Source organism: Cucumis sativus, chromosome 7, assembly GCF_000004075.3.
Source record: "Cucumis sativus cultivar 9930 chromosome 7, Cucumber_9930_V3, whole genome shotgun sequence".
Taxonomy (NCBI): domain Eukaryota; kingdom Viridiplantae; phylum Streptophyta; class Magnoliopsida; order Cucurbitales; family Cucurbitaceae; genus Cucumis; species Cucumis sativus.
This window is the reverse complement of record NC_026661.2, coordinates 9,382,773-9,406,746: the sequence shown is the minus strand read 5'-3', so window position 1 is coordinate 9,406,746 and position 23,974 is coordinate 9,382,773. Positions and strand designations below refer to the sequence as shown.

The 23,974-nt window shown below is 33.0% G+C and overlaps 2 protein-coding genes and 1 long non-coding RNA gene across 7 annotated transcripts; 1 reads left to right on the top strand and 2 right to left on the bottom strand.

Moving 5' to 3' along the window:
• The first annotated feature begins 11,182 nt into the window (after positions 1–11,182).
• LOC101208426 (V-type proton ATPase subunit e1) lies at positions 11,183–14,570 on the top strand. 2 transcript variants are annotated; one of them, XM_004151341.3, is made up of 4 exons: positions 11,183–11,341; positions 11,449–11,597; positions 12,767–12,814; positions 14,173–14,570. In XM_004151341.3, the coding sequence occupies exons 2-4, from the start codon at positions 11,500–11,502 to the stop codon at positions 14,237–14,239; spliced, it is 213 nt and encodes a 70-aa protein (XP_004151389.1). In that variant the 5' UTR covers positions 11,183–11,341; positions 11,449–11,499; the 3' UTR covers positions 14,240–14,570. The 2 variants fall into 2 exon arrangements, with proteins under 2 accessions (XP_004151389.1, XP_031744853.1); XM_031888993.1 differs by having other exon boundaries at positions 11,341–11,597.
• A 573-nt stretch (positions 14,571–15,143) lies between these two features.
• Positions 15,144–17,559, bottom strand: LOC101208669 (syntaxin-51). Its single transcript, XM_004151342.3, has 6 exons — positions 17,324–17,559; positions 16,753–16,974; positions 16,317–16,522; positions 16,124–16,224; positions 15,972–16,016; positions 15,144–15,518 (listed from the first exon to the last, which is right to left on the bottom strand). Exons 2-6 carry the CDS (start codon positions 16,968–16,970, stop codon positions 15,387–15,389), a joined length of 702 nt encoding a protein of 233 aa, XP_004151390.1. The 5' UTR covers positions 16,971–16,974; positions 17,324–17,559; the 3' UTR covers positions 15,144–15,386.
• Positions 17,560–18,658: 1,099 nt separating this feature from the next.
• Positions 18,659–20,354, bottom strand: LOC105436105. Of its 4 annotated transcripts, none has more exons than XR_004217993.1 (4): positions 20,009–20,354; positions 19,371–19,457; positions 19,180–19,289; positions 18,659–18,906 (listed from the first exon to the last, which is right to left on the bottom strand). It is a non-coding gene; the product is annotated as an uncharacterized LOC105436105 (long non-coding RNA). The 4 variants fall into 4 exon arrangements; XR_004217992.1 differs by having other exon boundaries at positions 19,180–19,286; XR_004217991.1 differs by having other exon boundaries at positions 19,180–19,260.
• Positions 20,355–23,974: the final 3,620 nt, after the last annotated feature.

Below are 23,974 nucleotides of genomic sequence, written 5' to 3'. Positions count from 1 at the left end.
TATTTTCTAAATGTGTATCATTAGTCATCTTCTTTAAAACTATCTCTTAAAACCATCCAAAATGTCAAAGCACAAATTAATGATAACTTCACTTTGATAAACAATTAATATTGTAACTTTACTTTAGAAACAAAAATTTTACCTTCTTCTGGACTTTATTCTTGGAGCAACTACCATGCTCGGATGTTGGCATGTTTTGAACTTTTTCTTCTAGTTCTCGAATGCGTTGACGAAGTGCTTCATTTTCATCAATAATTTGTTTGGTTGTATCCACTTTTTTTTTTACTTTCTTGGTTTGGCTGTGTGAAAATAGACAGTGGGTGTAATGAAACCACCCACACCACGTACTCGACCACCATATTCTGGAGTACCCAAAGCTTGAGTCAATGGTTCATTACGTGATTCATCTTTCTTAGAGAGTGGATCTGCATTGCTATTCAGAATCTCATCCAAAAAGGAGTAAAATTTGATCAGTAATATGTAAAATATATATTCATGTGATTTTGATGCCCATGAAACATTGAGAATCTTACTATTTGGTTGGCAACATTTTGTACATCTTCGTTCATGTACCCTCCATTTTTTTTTTTTTGTTCGAGCTTTTTTCCACATATTAGCTCTTCCAAAATCATGTTCATTAGAAGGATCCTTTTTATTCATATCATTAAGCATACCATAGTTAAATTTAAGAATATCTGTTAAATACTATAACATTCAGAATTACCATATCCTCGACAAGATTTGCATAACCTCTTCTTGACATATTATGGGTATATTTGCTCCTCTTTCTTTGATCTTATTGTTCACTTCGCACTTTCTATACAAATTTTATGTAAAAAAGATTAAAATAAACAAACGTGGTTTATATTATGATTGATTTTACTACAAGAGAAAAGGTTTATTCCTGAAATTCAGAAGACAGTCTTGACTTGACAAACTCTTGCCAAACATGTGTATCAATTATGTGAGAATACAATGAAGGTGGATCTATCATGAGTTGCGGTTCCTCCACAAAGGGGATAATATATTGTGTCGACAACCAACTCTTTAATTAACGAAATGAAACTCCAGCCGTTTTCATAGTGGCCTTCTTACTTCGACTATCAACTATAAATGCTCCCTAGACAAACCAAACAATGCATAAGCAAAAATAACCTCTATGCACTAAGTATCAATATATGCATGATTGGCTACCATAGCTGTAGGATAGTCACACATAGTACAACTTAAAATATACAATAAATGTGTAATATATGCATGATTGGCTACCAATGTTACAGGATAGCCACAACATAGTATGACTCAAAATATATAATAAGTGTGTAATATTTGCATGATTTCTAAATGAGAAAGGATGATTACATACCTCAACCATATTGTATATTTTTTCTTTCAACTTAGTCTGCACCAGCTTCCAAGATGCATGTGTAATTGAGATATGATGATGCACACAAGATCCAATGAAAGATTGTAATTTATGCCCATTCTCGCCAATTGGTACTCCATTTTCTTTATATTCAACTACTATTTTCTCCCTCGTACTCCTAATTCTTGTAACGTCATGCATCAATGTCAGTCCTCTTGTTTTCCTTTTTTCGTTCTTCGGTGCTTCAACTTGTTCCAATTCATTTGTATTTGCATTATCCAAATCTACTTTGACGTCGTCCAATCCAAGTGCTAAGTCCTCATGACTTGCTAGCTCCATTGTATAAGAATCAACGTGAGAAAAAAAAAATAAAGTTAAATTATCTAAGTGTAAGATGCAAAATATTTATAAAAACGAGTAAGTAAAAACGCACCCAAACATTTACTCATTAGGAATCCATGTGCCTTCAAATCAGATCGTATATATGTTGGAGTGTTATCGTCTAAATCAAGCCTAGATTCAATATCTAACGTAGTTTTAGACATTCCTTGACAATTTAGAATTGTATCTCCAAGTTCGTCATCATTGTATTGATCCTCGAAATTTCTTTGTGGTGGAGTAAGAACAATAGATCATCGACTATCACTTGGATCCTCGACAAAAAAAACTTGTCTTGCCTGGGTTGCGAGTATGAAAGAATCGTTCTTGTGACCTATTCTATTTAAGTCAACTAACACAAACTCAAACTCATCAGTTTTGATACCACCACTATTTTCAACCCAATCACATTTAAAAATTGCAACCTTGAATGTATTATAATTAAGTTTCCAAATCTCTTCTATCACACCATAAAAGGACATTTCTCCAATTATAGGATTTTTATCTTTCGAGCTACATACTTGCATTGCGTTTGAAACTAAACTGACTCCACTATTCTGTACAATTTTATTTTTGTCATGCAACTTTGTGTGGTAGTGACATCCATTAATAGCATAACTATTGTAAGTAGTCACAACTAGATGAGGGCCATGAGCAATCCATCGCAAGTTATCTGAAATCTCAACATCTCTTGTTGCAAGTTCCGTTCCAACCTAAGTGACAACGACTTGGACGATTAGAATATAAATGATGAAGGATAATGTTAAATATTTAATTTCATGTTATACCTGTTCTCGTAACCAAGCTATGAAGGTTTTGTTATGTTCATCTTGAATCCATTTTTGGTTTTTTGATCTACTTCGGTGTTGTTGTTGCAATGTGATCAAATGCTTCCTTGTAAAGTAGAACAAGAGGTTGAAATGCAATTACTTTAAATTTCAAGAATTTCAATGAAATAAATGGATTATAGAGAGAAGAACTTACTCTATATATGGTTGCACATCAACAGTATTCTCCAAAACATATCGATGAGCTTGATGTAAAAGCTCTCGTTCAGGTATGTTAGTAACTCCACTTGACAATGGTCTACCAAGTTCTGAATTGTCAGAACTGCTTCTTAACTTTTGACAACCAAGTCCAATAGGATCTACTCTACATACAAATTCTGAACAAAATTCAACAGCTTCTTCTAATAACCTTCAGCAATACAACCCTCTGGACGATGTCGATTTCTCATAGCATTTTTCATAACTGACTCCACTATTCTGTACAATTTTATTTTTGTCATGCAACTTTGTGTGGTAGTGACATCCATTAATAGCATAACTATTGTAAGTAGTCACAACTAGATGAGGGCCATGAGCAATCCATCGCAAGTTATCTGAAATCTCAACATCTCTTGTTGCAAGTTCCGTTCCAACCTAAGTGACAACGACTTGGACGATTAGAATATAAATGATGAAGGATAATGTTAAATATTTAATTTCATGTTATACCTGTTCTCGTAACCAAGCTATGAAGGTTTTGTTATGTTCATCTTGAATCCATTTTTGGTTTTTTGATCTACTTCGGTGTTGTTGTTGCAATGTGATCAAATGCTTCCTTGTAAAGTAGAACAAGAGGTTGAAATGCAATTACTTTAAATTTCAAGAATTTCAATGAAATAAATGGATTATAGAGAGAAGAACTTACTCTATATATGGTTGCACATCAACAGTATTCTCCAAAACATATCGATGAGCTTGATGTAAAAGCTCTCGTTCAGGTATGTTAGTAACTCCACTTGACAATGGTCTACCAAGTTCTGAATTGTCAGAATTGCTTCTTAACTTTTGACAACCAAGTCCAATAGGATCTACTCTACATACAAATTCTGAACAAAATTCAACAGCTTCTTCTAATAACCTTCAGCAATACAACCCTCTGGACGATGTCGATTTCTCATAGCATTTTTCATAACCTTCATGAACCTTTCAAATGGATACATCCATCGCAAATAAATGGGCCCACAAAGTTTTACTTCTCTAACAAGGTGTACAGTGAGATGCACCATTATTGTGAAGAATGGAGGGAAGTATTTCTCTAGTAAACATAATGTAATAACAATGTCTTCTTGCAATTTCTCTACTTGTGTAACATCTATAACTTTGTTACATATAGAATTGAAGAAAAGACATAGACGAGTTATAGCATATCGAACATGTTTTGGAAGCACAGATCTGATGGCAACAGGGAGCAATTGTTGTAAGAGGACATGACAATCATGAGATTTTAGACCATTCAATTTTGAATCTTCTATTGACACAAGATTCCTAATATTGGAAGAGTACCCCGAGGAACTTTTATTTTTTATAACGTCTTCAAAAGAAAACGTTTTTCTTTCTTAGTAAAAGTATAACAAGCAGGGGGAATGAATATGTTTTTATCCTCATTAATAGGAGTAAGCTCAGGTCAAATCTTTAAATCAGCTAAATCACGTCTAGCATTCAAATCGTCCTTAGTTCTTCCTGGAATATCAAGAAGTGTACCTATAATATGCATGCAAATGTTTTTCTCAATATGCATCACGTCTAAACAATGTCTAACATGAAGATGCTTCCAATAGGAGGGCTCAAAAAAAGCAGATTGCCTATTCCAACAACTCTTGGTGCTTCTTTTAGAGTGTTTTCTTTTCTTGTTTATTTTTCCTCTTTGAATGTCAAGATCTTTAGTTTTGTCAAATACAACCTCCCCAAACAAAGGTTCGGAAATACTTCCAAGTTCTCGCTGACCATTAAACGATTTCTTTTGACGACGAAAATGATGATTCTGTGGTAGAAATTTTTTATGCCCAAGGTATGCCATTTTTTTTTCCATATTTCAATCGTATTGAAGATGTGTTATCTCCACAAATTGGACATGCCTTATACCCTTTCACACTACATCTACTAAGGTTTCCATATGCTGGAAAATCATTGATCGTCCACAATAAAATTATTCTTAAGTTGAATAGTTTTTCATTGTAGGCATCGTAGCATTGCACACCACTTTCCCACAAAAGTTTTAAATCATCAATCAATGGTTCTAAGTATATCCTAATGTCATCCCCTGGTTGCTTTGGACCTGAAATCAATATTGATAACATCATGAACTTCCGTTTCATACACAACCATGGGGGAAGATTATAAATCACCATCACCACTGGCCAACAACTGTACTTGGAGCTCATATCACTATGTGGATTTATTCCATCTGCTGACAATGTTAAACGAATATTCTTAGGTTCGAAACTAAAATTTGGCCACACGGTGTCGATTAACTTCCAAGATGGAGAGTCAGCAGGATGCCGTAATTTATCATCAATTTCTCTTTCATTAGCATGCCAAGTTAAGTTTTTTAGCACATTCAACACTTCTAAACATTCGTTGAAATCGTGGAATAGGTGGAAAATACCACATTATTGTAGCAGGAATTTTCTTTTTCTTATTTTCATCTTTACCATATTTCCACCTAGACTCACCACATTCATGACATACAATTGCATTGACATATTCCTTTCGATACAAGCAACAATCATTAGGGCATGCATGAACCTTTTTATATTCCATTCCTAGTGCACCTAACATTTTCTTTGCTTCATACATTGATGTAGGGAGTCATTAGGAGAAGGTAAGATGTATTTTAATGCTTTTAGTAGTTTTGAGAAACTAATGTTACTTCATCCATGTTTAACTTTTAAGTTATACAACTTCACTAATGTAGACAATTTGGTGAATTTTTTGCATCCTTCATATAACGGCTTCTCAGCATCATTGAGCAATTTTTCGAAACCACTTGGATCCTTTGAATATTGCTCATGAGCAATTTCAACCATTTCCTTTATATTTACAACACCATTCTCTTCATACATACACTTAGAGGATTCTCCATGGAAGGATGAATTTGGAAGTTCTTCGCAATGCCAAAACCAAATCTTATAACACTTTAAACAAGGACAACATATAGAAGTATTATTTGTATTGAAAAAGCCAAATCTGATGAAGTTATCTACACCCAACTCAAACTCTTTAGATAATCTACTCTTTGACATCCATGATTTATCCATACTTATAATATGTTGATCTTGGAGCTACAAAAAAAAATTACAATATTCCAAATTAGGTAACTCATACAATTCATAAATATTTATAAAATTGATATTTCTTATAGAACATAAGTATTTGTGACCCAAACTATGATCAAAATTACATAAGAGATCGTAACACTTATTCAACATATTGCTCCCTAATTCAAAATTAAAACAAAAACTTAATCAATATCAACATATTGCTATCATAAGAAAACATACAAAGGATTTGAAAGAGCACATTCAGAAGGATCATGAAAAATCTAAACTCAACCAAAAACAAATTTTTTTATGATTCCTAATTCAATACAACAATCATTAAAAATCCATTAATTTACATATTAGGGAATATTTGAATTGCCTCATACGCCCATTCTTTTTAGTGTATAATTAAATTTGAGGGTTTAATTTAATTATACAGATAAGTTGGATCACTTAAATATTAATTTTGAAAGTTTAAGGAAGTAAATTTAATTGTCATTATACTTTAGAGACAATATTTGTCATTTGCCATTAAAAAAAATGTACAAATTGTAATTGAATTGCATTTGAGGGTATTCATCTAAAGTATGAATCTTACTAATAAGAGTAAATATATCAATTCATTACTCATTACTATAAAAAAAAATGGCATTCATCTAAAATATGAATCTTACCAATAAGAGTAAATATATCAATTCATTACTCATTACTATAAAAAAATCAACACTGTAATTATAGCCATAACGATAACTTAACTACTGTCTTTCTAAAAAAACATACAAGAGTCACTCTTAATTTCTTAATTTCTCATTACTCATTACTTAGAAAAATGATAGTTATTTATTTGTCAATTAGATTATATCATTTCTTTACGAATTTGAACATAAACAATATAAACACATGACACAAATAATATATAAACATACGAGAGTCACTCTCAATTTCTCATTACTCATTACTGTAAAAAAAATAACAATGGTAAAGAAAAATGATAGTCTTTTATTTGTCAATTAGATTATACCATTTGTTTACGAATTTGAACATAAACAGTATAAACACACAACATAAATAAATATAAACATACCATAGTCATTCTCATATTTCTTCTCTTTGTGTTTTTCTCACTTTGGGTTTACAATATCATCATTAATTACAAGATATAAATAATATTCAAGGGAGCATTATTCATAGAAAAATGTTAAATACAATAAGAATGAGGAGCATAAAACCTTTGAACGCGGAAGCACTTCGTCGTGCGAAAGAGGTTCACAGTGGAAGTCGTTTGTCGTGTAAGTCGTTCACTATGGAAGTCGTTCGTCGTTCGCCGTCCGTCACTCTGTGTTGTGTGGAAGTCGTCCGTCGATTCGAAGAAGTAACCGTCCGCCTATGTTGTGTGAAAGCCGAGCGTGGAGATGAGAGTAGGGTTTCAACGTGGAGACGTGAGAGATTACTAAAAAGATAGGGAAATAAAAGATTTTAATATATTTATTTGATATTTTTAATTAAATGAATTTAATAAATTTAATAAAAATATTTTTATTAAAATATTTCAATAAATATATTTGATAACCTTTTCAAAAAATTATTTTTTTTCCCTACATAAATATAAAATAAAACAGGCTTGGGAAGCAAGAATTTTTTCCATATATATTGTTTTAAGGTTAAAACTTGGGAAGCAATAAATTTTTCATCTTTTCATTGGATACATTTTTTAACAATATATAAAAGGAAGGAATTGTTATTGAGGAAATTGAAAAAAAAAAAACCCACTAATCATTTTCAATAATCAACATGGAAATTTTCATAGAAAAATAAATTAAAGAGACATTAAAAATGAAAGAAAATTACATGAGTTTTTGTAAACTTTTGAGGAAGATCTCTGGATTGATGAGGATATAAAAATTTGAGATGATGAATATTTTTTGAATTAGGGAGGAAGGTTTTTATAGGAGAAATTAGAAATTGATAATAGAAAATAAATTGAAAGGGTGAAAATTTGGAAACAATGGATTTGTATAGAATAAAAGTAAAACGCTTTAAGGGAAATATAATGTATAAATGAAAAATAGAAGTGTGGAATGAATTTTAATTTAGTATTTGTTTTCTCATTTTGTTTTCAATTTGTTATTATTATTATTTTTCTTTCTTTCTTTGTTTTTTATATTATTTTTTTTAATTATATCATTTTTTAAAAATTAAATAGAGCGGTTTGTTAGTGTTTGTTTCAATTTATTTGTTTTTATTAATTTATTCTTAATTTTCACTATCATTAACCAATTTTCTTTTTAGGTTTCCAAGATCTTCAATCGCACGGAATATTATGCATAATGGTAAGTCTCGACATATACGAAGAAGACATCATACGATCAGGCAACTACTCCCTAGTGGGATTATCACAATTGACTTTATGAGGTCAAAAGATAATATAGTGGATCCACTTACTAAAGGCCTAACTAGGGAGTTGGTTGAAAATTCATAAAAAAGAATGGGATTAAAGCCTTTAATATGAAGTTATTGAGAGAGGCAACCCAACCTAGTTGACTGGAGATCCCAAGATCTAGGTTCAACAGAAAAATCGATCTCTAAATAACACAACGAGCACTGCATTAAAAGATTTTTCCATTTTACGAATGATGAGGTAGTGCCAGTATAGTTCTAGGGTAAGCTTTATGTTTTTAATGATTTTTGTTAGTGATATTTATTAACAAAAGAACATATACGATGTTCTGTACAGGAATCACCTATGTGAGTGTGAAGGGGCCGCTTCTGTGAGAATTTTTAAGACAAATTCTCTAACACTCATGAGACCAGGCGGTGTTCAAGGCCAAAACAAACATAACCATGAGAACAAACTTTGTGATAATGAGAAGCTATGTGATATCTATTGTTTTAGTTTACTCTAGAACGGTTGACATTTCAAGGCATCATGTCCACTGATTAACCAAGTAAACTCGATTGATTTTCACTATGAAAAGTTCAAAGTTTATACTACTTATCCTCATGCAGGTTCTCCATTGGAAAATACCGAATGCTTATTTTCTCCCATTTGTCAAATTACCATTTATGGGGGGATTGTTAAAGACCTTTATCGCTTTGCATATACTTTTATGTCGGTCAGATACTATCACAATGTCATTCCTACAACCAATGGAGGATTGTTAAAGACCTTTATCGCTTCAGTTGATTGCAAAACCACGTCCAAGAGGCATCTGGACTTGAAGCAGTTAATAGAGTACCCCATACTTATTCTTCATGCTCGTTCCATCAATAGATATGACTGGACGACAATGTTGTCAAGCAACAATAGAAGCATATAATGCCATGAAGAAATATAGAAATCTACCATCTGCATCAACTCGGTATCCAACAATAGAACCTATGAATATATTCAATATTAACATTAAAGAACAACAATCTGATAATGACAAATATATTACATAAGTCGTTAGGTATATTTTGTATATACTTGGATTGTTAAGATTCAACATGTATGCAAATTTGGCGACCATCTTGTAAGAATCCTCCGGAAAACCTCTAATCTCATCCAACGCAGCCTCACGTGCACGCCATGCTTTTTAGTAAGATATGCTTAAGCCATGTTCAACACGAACACAATGAACTATATCTTTAGGAGTGGACAATTCTGAACCAGCTAAACTTATTTTGTTCTTTATCAAGTCTTTAATAACAGTAAAAGTAGCTTGTCTATGGTCTGTAAGTGGAACATCGATTGAACATGTATGTTCATGATCGAACCTAGTAAGAACCCATAATGTCCTATCACCATGATAGCAACAAGAAGCACTCAATGACCATTGACAATCTTCATTTACACACTGCAGAATCAAGACCTGCTTGTTTGATTTGACTGTAACGTATTGAAAGTTATCTCTAAGGGCAATGGCTTGAACAGACTGTTTCAATAGAGATTTGGTTGAAAACATGTCTTGTTTTTTTAGTGAAAAGTTGGAAGCTATCTTAGACATATCTATAGTTTCAAAAAAAATGACCCCCATCTGAATGGATTTCAGATTGAAATGAACTTGAAAATGATGAACCCAAAGAAATAACTAAAATGCCAACACAATGAACAATAAGGGCAATGTGTTGTTCAATATTCGATGTTATTATATGTTCATCAACTACTATTTCAGACACACTGTAACTAACGTAATTGTTAGTTTCGTTGAAAAAATCATCGAAATAAACTGCAATACTGGCCATCCTGACACACAAATATTATAAATATAGATTATTATAAAGTATAAATGTAAATAATATATGGTATATATTATATAAAACATCAACTAAAAGTATTATATCTCACGTGTAATATATAAAACTAATATAAATGTAAATAAGATGTGATATATATATAATAAATCACATATACAAACTATTATATAATGCGATAATATTATAAAACTAGTATAATCATAAATAATATGTGGTATATATTTATAAAATCAGATCAGAATAACACTAAAATAAGGGGTATATTGTTAATATATACTATATATACTATATATACGCATATGATATACTCAGAATGAACTAATAAGGTAGTTTTGTTGTTTAACTAATTAATTTTAAATTGGTAAAATAACAAATGACTTACTGTGGACTTTGTCGTAGCTTCAGGTGATGAAAAATTGTATATGACGGTGACTTGTTAAGATTTTACCGCTTACGATTATGAGAAATTTGAATACAAATTGAGAAAACAATGTAATAAGAAGTTCGAATTTTATGATTGAATATCTAAAAGCTTTAAATGATGGAGAAGAATAGGTAAAAATAGTTGCCGGCAATGGAGAACAATATGTATATAGTGGCTGCCGGAGAGGAAAAAGACTTAGGTAAAAATATAATTATGGAAAGAATATATAAATAATTTATTATAAATTAGAATAAAATTACAAATATTATAATATATTTTGATTTATAATTAATTTAGAAGATACTTACAATTTATTACCGTATTAATTAATCAAATAAATTTAAGGATGTCGAATTCATATTAAATTCAAATTGTAATTTTTCAAATAATCTTATGAATATAATATATAATTAATATTCCTATTATATAATTAATAATTAATGAATTGTTATAATTGGGCATAAAATATTATTTTTTCTATTTAAGAAAATAATTTTTAAATTAGAACATTTTTAAATTTTTTATTAAATCAATATTTTTTTTATCAAGAACTATACAATCACATATTAACCAAATTGCTAATCCAAATAACCCAAAAACATGAGTTGGGTTGGGTTAAAGAACTTTAACCCAACCCAACCAGATTTCACCCGTAAATAAGGAAGAGAAAAGATGTGTCTGGGCCTGCAGTGCCGAATTTGATTGGACCCATTGTGTAGTAGGATCCGACCCAATTAGTTTTCACGGCTACGGAATACAGATTTCGATTGATTTCAGATCTGTTTTCTTTGTCGTCTTCAAATTTTTTGAAATGCTTTATGATTCCCACAGTTCTTCATCTTGTTTCTTGGTAATCAAACGAATCCCCTTTTTTCAGATTCTTCTCTTAACCCCCCACCCTTCTTTTTGTTTAATTCAATCCACTTCTTAATTTGCCTGTTCTTCTTTTGACTGCAGAGGTGTTGATCTTTCGATTCCACGGTCAAGGTCGAACAGAGGGGATTAAAAATGGGATTCTTGGTCACATCCCTGATTTTCGCCGTGATTGGAGTCATCACATGTTTTTGCACTCTAATTTGCTGTAATAGAGGAGCTTCGACTAATTTGTAAACTCCCTTGTTCTTTATAGATTCTCTTATTCTCTATTTTCATACTTCTCTTGGGTTGTGGATCTAGAGGAAATTAGTTCAGCTGATACATCATTTAACTCGGTCATAAAGTATTCGCTTTTGCTCATAACTATGTTCGATTTTCATATTCTATGCAACTTTGTTAAGTTTTGTTGCTCATAATCATTTTGATTAGGTTGTACTGTAGCTAATGCGCGCTATTGATTCTAAATCCTTGTGTTGTTGGAGTTTAGACATTTAATCCTTTTTTTTATTATTTTGGTATTTATCCAATGACTGCCACTTTTTTATAATGAAGATTTAGGCGCTTGATTTTGTGTCTAAGCTGGTATCAAGTGCTATTAATATTGTAATATGAGATTCTGTGATTTAAGATAGCAATGTACAAAATTAGGGAAGATGTATGGGAGATTGAGTAGGATGGAACAATATTGATAAAAGATGTGAAATTTGAAAACGCTTGATAGTCAATGAACGATGTCATGATTTCTATAAAATGTTGTTACTTTAGTTGAGGAAATGTAACGTCATTTTGGAAAATGATTGATTGAAATTTATCTTGTCGAACTATGTTGTTCTTGGTCTGAGTATATAAATGTTTTCTATCTTGGTGTTGAGGGTATGTCATTGGTAAGCTTAATGTTAAAGTTTTTCTGTGGTTTGACATTTGATCAGAACTTAAAATGTACTTACTAAAACACTGTTAATGCTTGTTTTTCTAGCCTCTCTCTGGTTGCTAGTCTTTGCAGCCACATTAATACTCACCCTTGGAACAGTGTTATTATGAGAGATGAAAGCCTCTTATTAAGTCTTATAGCGGTCTAATTTTGTTCAATTCCTGAAAAAGGTTATATGTGGGTAGTCTCTGAAACTTCATATTTAGAATTTACGTTACCTGGTCAAATTTGCTTGCTTTATCAGACACTTAATGGTTAACAACAAAAATTAGGAAAGACTGTTGATCATGCATCTGACTTCCTTGGTATCTTAATACTTATTTGAAGACCTCTTAGCCATTCAAACAATTGAATAGTTATGTTATTTTTTAACCATTAACCCCTTGGCATTTGCATAACTTTTCGAAGTATTTTTATAATTTTGGCATTGCACTCGGGCATTGGCTAATTTGCTATTCTTGAATGCAGGTTTCATCTTACTTTGATCATTACTGCAACAATATGCTGCTGGATGATGTAAGTTTTTTGTGTCTTAAGTTCGATAACAACTAATTTCCTTCGTGCAATAAAATTTGCTTGTTATATTAGGGGACAAATTATTTTTTTTCATTAAAAAAAATGAAAGAGTGTACAAGGGAACTCAGAGTGCACAAAAGGAATCTTAACCTATAAGAAAGAATCCAATTCAAAAGAATACAACCAAGTTGTTAATTACAAAAAAGTCGAATGGCAGACACCCATTAGGAATCTAGGATGCATCAAATCTTACCCCCTTTCACACCTCTACTGAAGGCTTCTCCACCTCTCTAAAAATTTTGCTATTCTTCTCAAGCCACATTCTTCCAACAAGATAGCAAATCAACAAGCCAACCACAAAACTCTTCCCTTATCTGGAAAATGAGAGTTCATCAAATTTCCTCAACGAAGGAGCAACTGTCTCTATTGTGCGTCACAGCAACCCAAACAAACTCAAGTTGCAGCCTAAAGCAACAAACCTTTGATTTCTAGTAACTAGTAAGGTTTTTCTTTAGTGAAGGAAGATGCAGCTGGGTGGAGAAAATAGATCGTACATCTGCAATAGTGTGTGAGTTAATGAAATATATTATTAGGACTTGGTAGGAGTACTCTTCATAGGATTGATACTTTTACTTACTCGGTGGTATCGGATATGTACAAATTAAGAGTCATAATAATAAGGAAACAATATTAGATTGTAAGTCCACAAAATAGATACTTATTAAGATGTTTCTTATATCGATTGCTTGCAAGATTTTGGAATCATGCACCAATCAACCCTGTGGTTAAATCATGAATTTGGTTACTTGTTGATACCAAAGGAGTAAAGTACAAATCAGCCCATTATCCAATTTTTTATTTGGATGTGGTTGTGCGCAATATTATTTATTGACTTTATTGACAATGGACCTTCAAGTGCCTCTTTACTGAAATGTTCAAATCTTTGATGAAGTTTCAGTCAGAGAAACTTACCAAATCCTTGTTGTTGTACTGAATTCCATCTAAAATTGACTGGCTACCATTTTTTTGTTCTTTTCATCTCCATTGTGAAATAATCCAGCCTAGCATCAATAAGCCTTACATAACCCAGCCTAGCATCAATAAGCCTCTAGGTTTAGTTTTCACCCATGGTTTTCCAGACATTTTGTTGAAGAGCCTCAAAAATTAGGGAAAGAATAGTCTTTATGTCTGTTAGGAGTATCCTTTCAGATAGTATATCTTCAACACCACGATCACTTTCTGAAATCTGTTATTGAATCTATAAACTGGGCTACTCTTGCCACAGTATCTATTATTTTATTTCTAAACGCTAATATGTATAATGTGTAATGACTATTCTTTGCATTTGTTGAATCTAGGTGGGCAATTGTATATCTTGCACAAATGAAGCCACTTATTGTTCCCATTCTGAATGACTCGGAGTGAAGTGTTTATTTTGGGAACCTCTACTACAAGTTGTCTTATGAATTTTAAATCATGGGGTTGCGGCTAATCAACCCTAAAGATATGTTCTATTTTTCAGATTCCATGTATCTATGTTGCATTTGCAGGTTGAATCTGTGCAATTCATAATTTGAAGATGACCTTCAATCGGGCTTCCTGAGTGTTGTTTTTTAATTACTCTTCGTCAGATTGACTGTTATTCATAGCTACTTATTACATATCTCCATTTGTGGTTGGGGCTGTTTGTTTCATTCTTCAACTTTTATCAATAATAGTTATCATTTATTAATAAAGTGATCCTTTCGCTTTAAAATAGGTTCAAATCATCTAGTTGTGATTTTGTTCTATATTAATTAGGATTTTATTCTAGTGAATTACGTTTCACTCTTGAATAAAGGATCTTGTCATTGATACTCATAGGGAATTCAACACTTTGAAAAAACTGCTACAGATTTCATTCTATAATATTGATAAAAAAAAGAAAAAATTGAACTGAGTTTAGGATTTATTTTAAGTTTAGGACATGGAAGAGAAAGTGCAACAAGTTTCATTCTTCAAATTTTAATTTAATAACATTGAATTACTTTTTGATGTTCGATCATACTCGTGCTATTCACTTCAAGACCAAACGTTCAACCTCCACAGTCCACCCCATATTAGGTGCCACATTCTAGACTACATCTATAATATTCTAACCACTCAAAATTACTTTTGTAAGAGAGAACTGAAAAAATGGTACAATCCAGTGCAAGTGATTTTGATTATTGAAATATGATGGTTGAAGAGAAATTAGTAGTAACAGCCTCGTGAAAAGATTAAAAAATAATAGTAATAAATAAATAAGTCATTTTAACAAATTATCTCCTACTTGTGAGCCATTGAAAACTTTAATTTAATCACAAAACACTAATATTTAGTAGCAAGAAGAGGATGAAGAGTTGGGAATCACAATATCTGCTTAAACGGAAAATATACAAGTCCAAGATCGATTCAATATCATGGACTCCACTCCACGTTAAGTAAAAGAAGGAAAAAAAGAACACACAAATTCGCAAAGAAAAAACAACATATATCAGAATGTTACACCACAAGCTTATGTTCAAGCGAATTCACACCAAGACATGGTGAATTACAAATACTTGACCAGTAGCCATATGACTGCAATGAGAACGACGATCCCAACAACTGATAAAATCATCGACATGCAAGTGCAACCACCCTTGATCTGTTTGTTCAATATTGCCAGCCTCTTCTGCACCCGCTGTTTTAATCAATTGCACAAATTCATAAATTAATGCAATGATTAAAGTTGGTAACCTTATAAATTTAATCGATCGGAAAAGGAAAGCAAAAGGAACAAATTAATGCAATGAATGCACGATAACGATAATATAGACTTTCGAGGAAGTTTGAACCGTTGAGATTTCCAAAAACTAGACTGATCCTCACCAGTTAGGAGATCCAATCTGTCCAGAGGATGAGCCAGAAATTTTCACAAGGGGTAACATTTACCATCTAACTTTCTAAGAATGATCTTCCAAATTTGAAAATTAGGAGGAAAAATGACTAACTATTTGTTGCTCCTTTCTTCTTCACTCTGCCCATTCGTACACTAAGTTTTATATCTTACCCAACACGGTGTACCCGCTCACAGTTATAGTACACCACAAAACAATCATTGTGTTAATAAATAATTAGAACAAGAGATTCATACCCGTAATCGGGAATCTGTAACATCGACATGTTCATCCAAATCATCCTGCACCATTGAACAGACTTAGAAACAAGACTAGGATTACAAGAATTAACTTAATGAGAAGTGATGAAAAGAAATCAAGTAAATCAACAAATGATCAAAAGACATACAATCAGTCTCGTGTGAAGGTTAAGTTCTTCATTGACAGCTAATGCGATATGTTTTGTGCTAATTATAGTCCCTTCCAGTTTCTCAAGGCCTTCATCTTGCTCTGCTCCAAAGATCCACATTTTCACATTAGGAGAGATTCATAGTGGTGAAATTTTTTCCATTGAGTTAAAAACTTCAAACAAATAAACCTGCCTCTCATAATTTGTCGTTGAAAACCAACTAGGCCTCGGTTATCTAAGCCTTCTGTTCTGTTAACGACATCAGCTGGCTTTATTTCTGGGCCAAGTAAGCTATCCCGGTTGGCAAAGTTAGACATGTTCAAAGTTGAAGCCATCTGCTTAGCCTTTGATCTCAAATTTCCAATCATGTCCCTGCGGCGATTCATCTCTTTCTCTGGTCTACAAACCAAAGGATACAGATTTAATATACAATCCAGAAACATACAAACCCCCAATGCCAATTACCAAAAACACTACCACATGCAGAGTTCGATAACCACACCACTTATAAAGATGAGCATTGTTTTCTGACTTAAACTACAACGAATTACACATATATGTTGATATTCCTGTCTCTGTCTATTTGAAAACTTCGGAAAAGGGAAACGATAAGAAGTAACATGGCTTACATTGGTTGCTTTCCTTGAAGTTTGGGTAATTGACTCTGCAAGGTATCAAGTCTGGTACCCAATATTGTGATCTTCCTGCGTATAGCTGAGGCATGACGCTGAGCTTCCGGTCCAGACGCAGCAAGTGAACTTCTCTCAGAAATCATGCCATTGATATCTTCAGAGAGTTTCAAAGCTTCATTGTATTCCTTCGTCCATGATTCCAAAGTATACGCCATTGACCTTCAATCCAAACACCATAAAAATGAGTTGTTTCACATTGCCAATCATTAAACAAGCAGTTAGTTCGTCCGAGCAGAAGACAAGGTAGAGTGAACCCTTGTAAATGATGCAGAAGAGTCACCCACAAATTGATCAACTGACGGATCAAATATTTCCGTACATAAACAAACCGAAGGCAAACAAAAACATGGAAATTGAGGCAAAAAAAAAAAAAACCATAGAATCAAACCCTGAAATCAACAGATACCATAGAACAAACCAACAAACCCAGCGAAAATTGCCCAGAAGAAGGAATTAATGGAACTACCAGACGACACCGAAATTATAATGATAAGGAAAGGGAATTTACCCGTTCGAAAAAGACGAGAATTCAACGGGCGGCTGTGGGCAATTGTATGAGGAATTAATTGAATAGAAATGGAAGAAGATACAAATCGGCCACCGCCGGCGACCAACGTTGGTGGATCAATCGGAATGGAATCGGGAATCAAAACGTCGGAATTGGGGTGTGCGAAAAATGGATTGAAAATCAATCCCTAACAGGAAAAAATAAAAATGAAAAGTGTTAGCTTCTTCAGATCATTGGAACCTAACATCGCATCGCAATGTAAACCCTGGGTCCCATGTCCACGTGTAATCATCATCATGGTTCTAAAATAAATTATTGTTATGATTCAAATTCATAAGTATGTAGGGAGGGTTCAAGTGTTTCATTAATTATTCATACTTTGATTCAAAAATTTTAAATATTTTAGTTTTGCCCCTCAACTACTTACCAAAAATATTCACTTACTCCACTTCTTTATTTCTTTACCATTTTTTTCCCAAGTAATAGTAATGAATAAACCTTTAATGAAACTCTTCATATATATGTAATTGGTTGAGCAGAGGAAAAAGGCAAAGACAATTATAATCTTCTTCTTCTCTACAGCTTGAACTTTCTCAATCTCCCAAGTACTCCATTACTGCAGTTTGCATGCCTTTGCCAATATCTTTGTTTTCCTAAAATGCCTTTCAATGTGAACCTATATATATATATAATCAACACAAATCACTTTTTCTAGTTTTTTCTTTCTACAAAGCTTGATCATAACTTTTCACTTTTCTTTGTTCTTAATTTGATGGAATCTCCCAAGTAGATTTTCACCTACGTCTCAACCTTTGCCTTAGTGTTCATATAGCTATTTCGAAGGTTATGGTCTACAACGACACTTAATTTCTGTTACGAATAAAATCCGTGGCAGTTATTTATAGTCATAGTAATTTCGAAAATTGTCACAATAAGATTTTCCATGACAAAAAATAAATGTCGTTAATTACTATTTTATGACAACAAATAACTATCATCATTTGCGTATTAACGACAGTTTAAAAAATGTCGCAAATTCATTTATTATGACATTTTTTAAATGTCAAGGATGTGTCAATCGTGACAATTTTTTTAAAAAATAAATGTCGACATTTTTTTCTTGTCAAATATAGGACAATCGTGACAGTTTATTATAACAAAAATGTCATTGTTTTAATATTGACGACAACTATGGAGTGTAACGAATTCATATATTATGACATTTATTTTCTGTTGCAAATTTCTCAATTACCACCATTTTCCCTATTCTCCTTGTCGCTCCGTCATTACAAAACCATTTGAATGACAATAATGTTATAATACATAACACTCATATAGAAACAAATGGTCGACACTTTAATATATATACGCTATAATACACTTTGTAATATTCGTACATTTTCAATCAAGTTTGAACAATTTACAAGTATGAAATTACAGCCCTTAATCAAAACCAGTGTAAATACATCATAATACATATAACATGATTTTCTGTACGAGCATAAACAACAAACCGATAATCCTTCACCTCTGAAAATATTTTTTGTTGCTTGAACCATGGTCACGTAGTCATGGGTTTCAATCTGAAAAAGAGATGTACAATTGTATAGTTAGCAATTTTACATAATAACCAAATTTATACACATAATGTCCATTATATATAATTTTGAAAGAAAAGCATCCTTGTCTACTGAAACAAATTTACATGCCTATTCTTCAAAGTCAAGGAAAAGCCACAAAGAAATATGAGACTATACTGTGATGTGGTAGAGTAGCATCATAGCAATCCATAGTAGTAACTAGTTGTTTCAACAATAATCTATGACAAAGATGACGAAAGAAGAGTATTCTGTTACCATGGACAAGTTTGAAGGCTCTGTGACTGCACTCATAAAGAGAGCGATGTTTGGATGTCATAGACATTTCATTATGCCAACCTAGAAATGCAGAAAAGTGATTGAACCTACTGAATGGTTACTTACAAGTAGAGCACATTGTTCAAAAATTAGCTTCAAAATATTATGAGTTTAAAAATTTGGACATGTACCTCCCTAAGAAACTCATCAAAACATTGAAACTCATCAAAACATTCTGCATGAAGATCTTCTTCCATCAGAATCTTCATAGCAACATCCTAAAATTTCAAACGCACACAGAATTAGTCTTCATCAAAATAAAGTTAGTTCCTAGCTAATATTCTAATACAAAAACCTAAAGCCTTCATTTATGTGGAACTGTCAACTAAAAAGTTAAAACAGTTATTTGACCAGCCTTTATTACTCAACCAAGTTTATTTATTGCCTTTCTTCACACCCCTCCTTCAGTTATCAGTTTTTTCCCCTACTTTTTTTTTCTTTCTGTTTTCTCTCCATGGATTCTGGAAATAGTGCAACTGTAGAACTGTACAACATACAACCGTCAAGAAATTCTAGGATTGTATAAGTTTGTTATAAGATAAATAAAAGTATATAATTGAATGTTGGGGGAAGAGAGGAGAAATAGGCCAAATAAATAATATAGAAAATTAAAATTTTTAAGAAGAAAAATAAATTAATTGTATAACAGCAGTATGCATCTAAAGAATTGAACTAGTTTGAGAAAACTTCTGATTTTCAACAAATGAAATCAGACAAACCACACCATTGATAAAATTTTCAGGTTGAGTTAAGACATTTAAATGTTTACCTCCTACTTTTGAAGTGGCATCACTGCTGAAAGAACAAATTTTATATCGAGTCGATCTCTTGCTTCGTATTGTAGACATTTGGAAGCAAGATCGATCGACTGGATTGCATCATCATCTCCATATTGTCCTTCCAAGAGAGAGAAAGGGAGAAGGAACAGATACCGACAGAGGAGGTTTCATCGTTCGTAGATGAGGTTGTGACAACGCTGGAGTGAATAGACGGGCACGAGCGGACGATGGCGAGATCGGGCGTCGTCTGGAGATGGCCTTCTTCGCGTGAGGATTTTAGAAAATGTGTAAGATTTTAGGGTTTTAGATTTGGAGATTCACATGAGGATTTGGGGCGAAAACTTTAGTTAACTTTTATTTGTATTTAAAATTAATTTTATTTTAATAAATTAAATAAATTATTTTATTTCTCTTCTATGACATCAAATAACTATCGCCAGAAAAGTATTATCCGAAAAATTTCGTCTTTTCCCGCCAAAAACTCATTTTTCAACTTTTGTGACTGTTTTTTTTTCTCCCTCCATTTTGTGATATAAATAATTGTCGTAGTAAAACATTTGTGAAATAATGTTGTTGAGCAAAAAATATTAACCAATTAAATTACGTCATATCATCACAGTAAATATGGTTATAATTATATTTTTGTTTGAGTTTGGATAATTAAGTTTACTCAATCCAATCCAACCCAATTCAAGTCCAACAAACAAATGGGCTCAAGCCCAAGTCCAAGAAGCACATGGGCCCAAGTTCAAACCCAACTCGCAAATGTGCTCAAGTCCAAGCCTAGCAAGCAAATGAGCCTAAGCTTACCTAAAGTTCATGAAATTTCTCTATAAATAGAGACATTGCCATTCATTTTAAAGAGAGTCTTTTGGTTGAAGGAAGAATTGAAGCTCTGAAGTACTGAAGCTCTAAAGAATTAAAGATTCAAACTTTTACAAGCTCTGAAGTACTGAAGTTCTTTCTCTGAATTACTGAAGCTCTAAAGAATTAAAGATTCAAACTTCTACAAACTCTGTAGACGTGCAAGTTCGTATCAACCTCGAGATCAACATCTTCTGAAAGATTGAAGACTTGGAAGATTAAACTTCCTTGGATTTCAGAAGACCGAAGTTCAAATCGACTTGCAACTACAACATCCTGAAGACCGAAAACCAAGAAGTTCTAAAGTTTTTATCTCGTATTCGAGAGAAATCATCAAATGAGTAAATACTAGAGATTGTATTCATAATATTCATCAATATATCAAAGTTCAATTCCACAAAATACATTTCTTTGAAATCTCGTGTGAACAGTTTGGCACACCCAGTGGGATCATCTATACCTTTCATCTCTTTCTCTTTTAAAGAACATCTAAACAAATCATGACATCCCAAAGCAACACTTTCAAAGCTCCAAATGACATCGGCAAGCAGCCAAATACTCGCAGCCGCTCAAAGGAGACTCAATCATACGAGGAAATGTCATCATTTGAGATCGTAAAGAATGTTTGGGAACGATTGTCCAAGCCACTAAAAGGTGGAGTTATAATCAAAGAAAATTCTGCGATTGATGAACAAATTTCATCATCTGAATACTCAAATGAGAAGATGCCTCATCCAAATATAATGTAAGTTATGGTGATTGACGTGGATGCAAGTGAAAATAGAATGACAGAGCTTGAAAATAAAATCAACATGTTCATGAAGGCCGTTGAAGAAAGGGATAATGAGATTGCATCTCTCAAGAATCACATTGAGCGTTGTGATGCTACTGAATCAAGTCATACACATATTATCAAGAATACTGACAAAGGGAAGGCAGTCATGCAAGAAAGTCAACCACAAAATTCGACCTCAATTGCATCGCTGTCTGTTTAGCAGTTGCAAGAGATGACTGTAAACTCTATCAAAACTCAATATGGTAGACCTGCTCAAACTTTCTCTTTGTATTCCAAGTCATATACGAAGATGATTGACAATCTCAGAATGTCGAATGGATACCAACCACCCAAGTTCCAATAGTTTGATGGAAAGGGTAACCCAAGACAACATGTTGCTCACTTCATTGAAACGTGTGAAACTGCTGGTACGAGATGAGATTTGTTGGTAAAACAGTTCGTTCGAACTCTGAAAGGAAACGCCTTCGGCTGGTACATCGACCTGGAACATGAATCCATTGACATTGTGAGCAGCTTGTGGGGGACTTTCTCAATCACTTCTACAGCACCCGACGTATCGTCAACATGATGAAGTTGACAAATACCAAACAACAGAAGGGGGAGCCAGTCATCGACTACATAAACTGATGGAGAGCTCTAAGCCTAGATTGCAAAGACAGGCTCACAGAAATGTCTGCAGTTGAGATGTGCACCCAAAGCATGCATTGGAAACTTCTCTATATGTTGCAGGGGATAAAACCACGCACGTTTGAAGAGTTGGCAACTCGTGCCCATGATATGTAACTAAGTATCACATGCACAGGAGCAAACGATTTCTTGGTTCCAAAAATGAGGAGTGACAAGAATGAAATTGATGACACTAAAATGATTGCAAATAGTGTCATAAATGAGTCTATGGTTGTTCATGCAACCCTTTTGAAATCTTTCTCTAAAAGAAAAGAAACAAAATTTGAAGGAAAGCATGATAGCGAGGAAAATTGACACCCAACTCTTAAAGAAAGACAAGAAAAAGTTTATCAATTTCTTGACTCTGATGTTGCAAACATGTTAAAGCAGCTGCTATAGAAGCAACTTATTCAATTGCCAGAATGCAAACGACCAAAACAAGCAGAAAAAATAACTGATTCTAAATACTGTAAGTATCATCGGGTCATTAGTCACCCTGTTGAAAAGTGTTTCATGTTAAAAGAGTTGATTCTAAAGTTAGCTCGTGAAAAGAAGATCGAGCTGGATATTGAAGAATCAGTTGAGACGAATCATGTTGCGGTCGATATGACTTCAAGTGTTTCACCATCAACACAACTTTATGATCAAAGGAAAAGCTTAATTCAATTTGGGACTTTTGAATCTATAATTGTTCAATTCCAACAAAGGATCGTGACGAAAAACTCCCAAAACAAAGAAAAGCATGTTGAAGATGATGACGAAAGATGGATAGTTGTGACTCTTTGAAAAGGAAGACAACCAAATTGCATTTAAAGGAGTCATCATTCCGTCAAAAGCATACGAAAGGAAACATCTTCCATGAAAAGAAAGGAAAAAGAAACAAGAAGATGTGAAAGCCTAAGCCTGTGAAAGGAAAAGACGAGGACTTCTTTCGACCTCGACGATCGATAACTTTAAGAGAATTCCTCCCAAGAAGCTTCCTTGATGTTCATCCCAAGAAAGTATTATAAGTTACTGCATGTCATGTTGTCAGGATAATAGAAGTCGACAACAATTATGCATCTTCTGAAGAAATCGACAATTCAAACGAAATTAAGCAAATGACTTCTATCTTTGATCGTATTAAGCCTTCAACTACTCGATCTTCAGTCTTTCAAAGATTGAGTATGGCCACGAAAGAAGAAGAAAATCAATGTCCAACGTTTACTTCGACTCGAACTTCAGCTTTCAAAAGGCTAAGTATCTCCACATCGAAGAAAGATCAACCTTCAACATCTGTTTTTAATTTACTAAAGATGACAAGCGATCAACATGAAAAAGAGATGAAAACTTTGAAGGTAAAATCACTTCATGAAGAAAACAATGACAAAAAGATTCACAGTCATGTCCCATCACGCATGAAGTGGAGGTTGTCTGTTGACATTAACATAGAAGGTCCCTTGATCGTGAAACCAAAACTTATTATATTCACCAATTCTACAAATGAAAAAGGTGAACAATTTTTTGATGAAAATATTTGTTAAATGTGTAAAGCTTCTTATCGCAAGAGTCTAAACTGCATGATGCTCCTAGTCCACAAGAGCTTAAAAGGTGATGACAAAAAAAAAAAAAAAAAAAAAACTCAGTTGAA

Coding starts and splice junctions, on each gene's coding strand:
- LOC101208426 (XM_004151341.3), top strand. CDS start 11,500: ATGGGATTCTTGGTCACATCCCTGATTTTCGCCGTGATTGGAGTCATC. Junction 11,598..12,766: donor AGAGGAGCTTCGACTAATTT/GTAAACTCCCTT, acceptor TCTTGAATGCAG/GTTTCATCTTACTTTGATCA. Junction 12,815..14,172: donor ACAATATGCTGCTGGATGAT/GTAAGTTTTTTG, acceptor TGTTGAATCTAG/GTGGGCAATTGTATATCTTG.
- LOC101208669 (XM_004151342.3), bottom strand. CDS start 16,970: ATGGCGTATACTTTGGAATCATGGACGAAGGAATACAATGAAGCTTTG. Junction 16,523..16,752: donor CTTCAAGGAAAGCAACCAAT/GTAAGCCATGTT, acceptor TTTGGTTTGTAG/ACCAGAGAAAGAGATGAATC. Junction 16,225..16,316: donor TCAACGACAAATTATGAGAG/GCAGGTTTATTT, acceptor TCTTTGGAGCAG/AGCAAGATGAAGGCCTTGAG.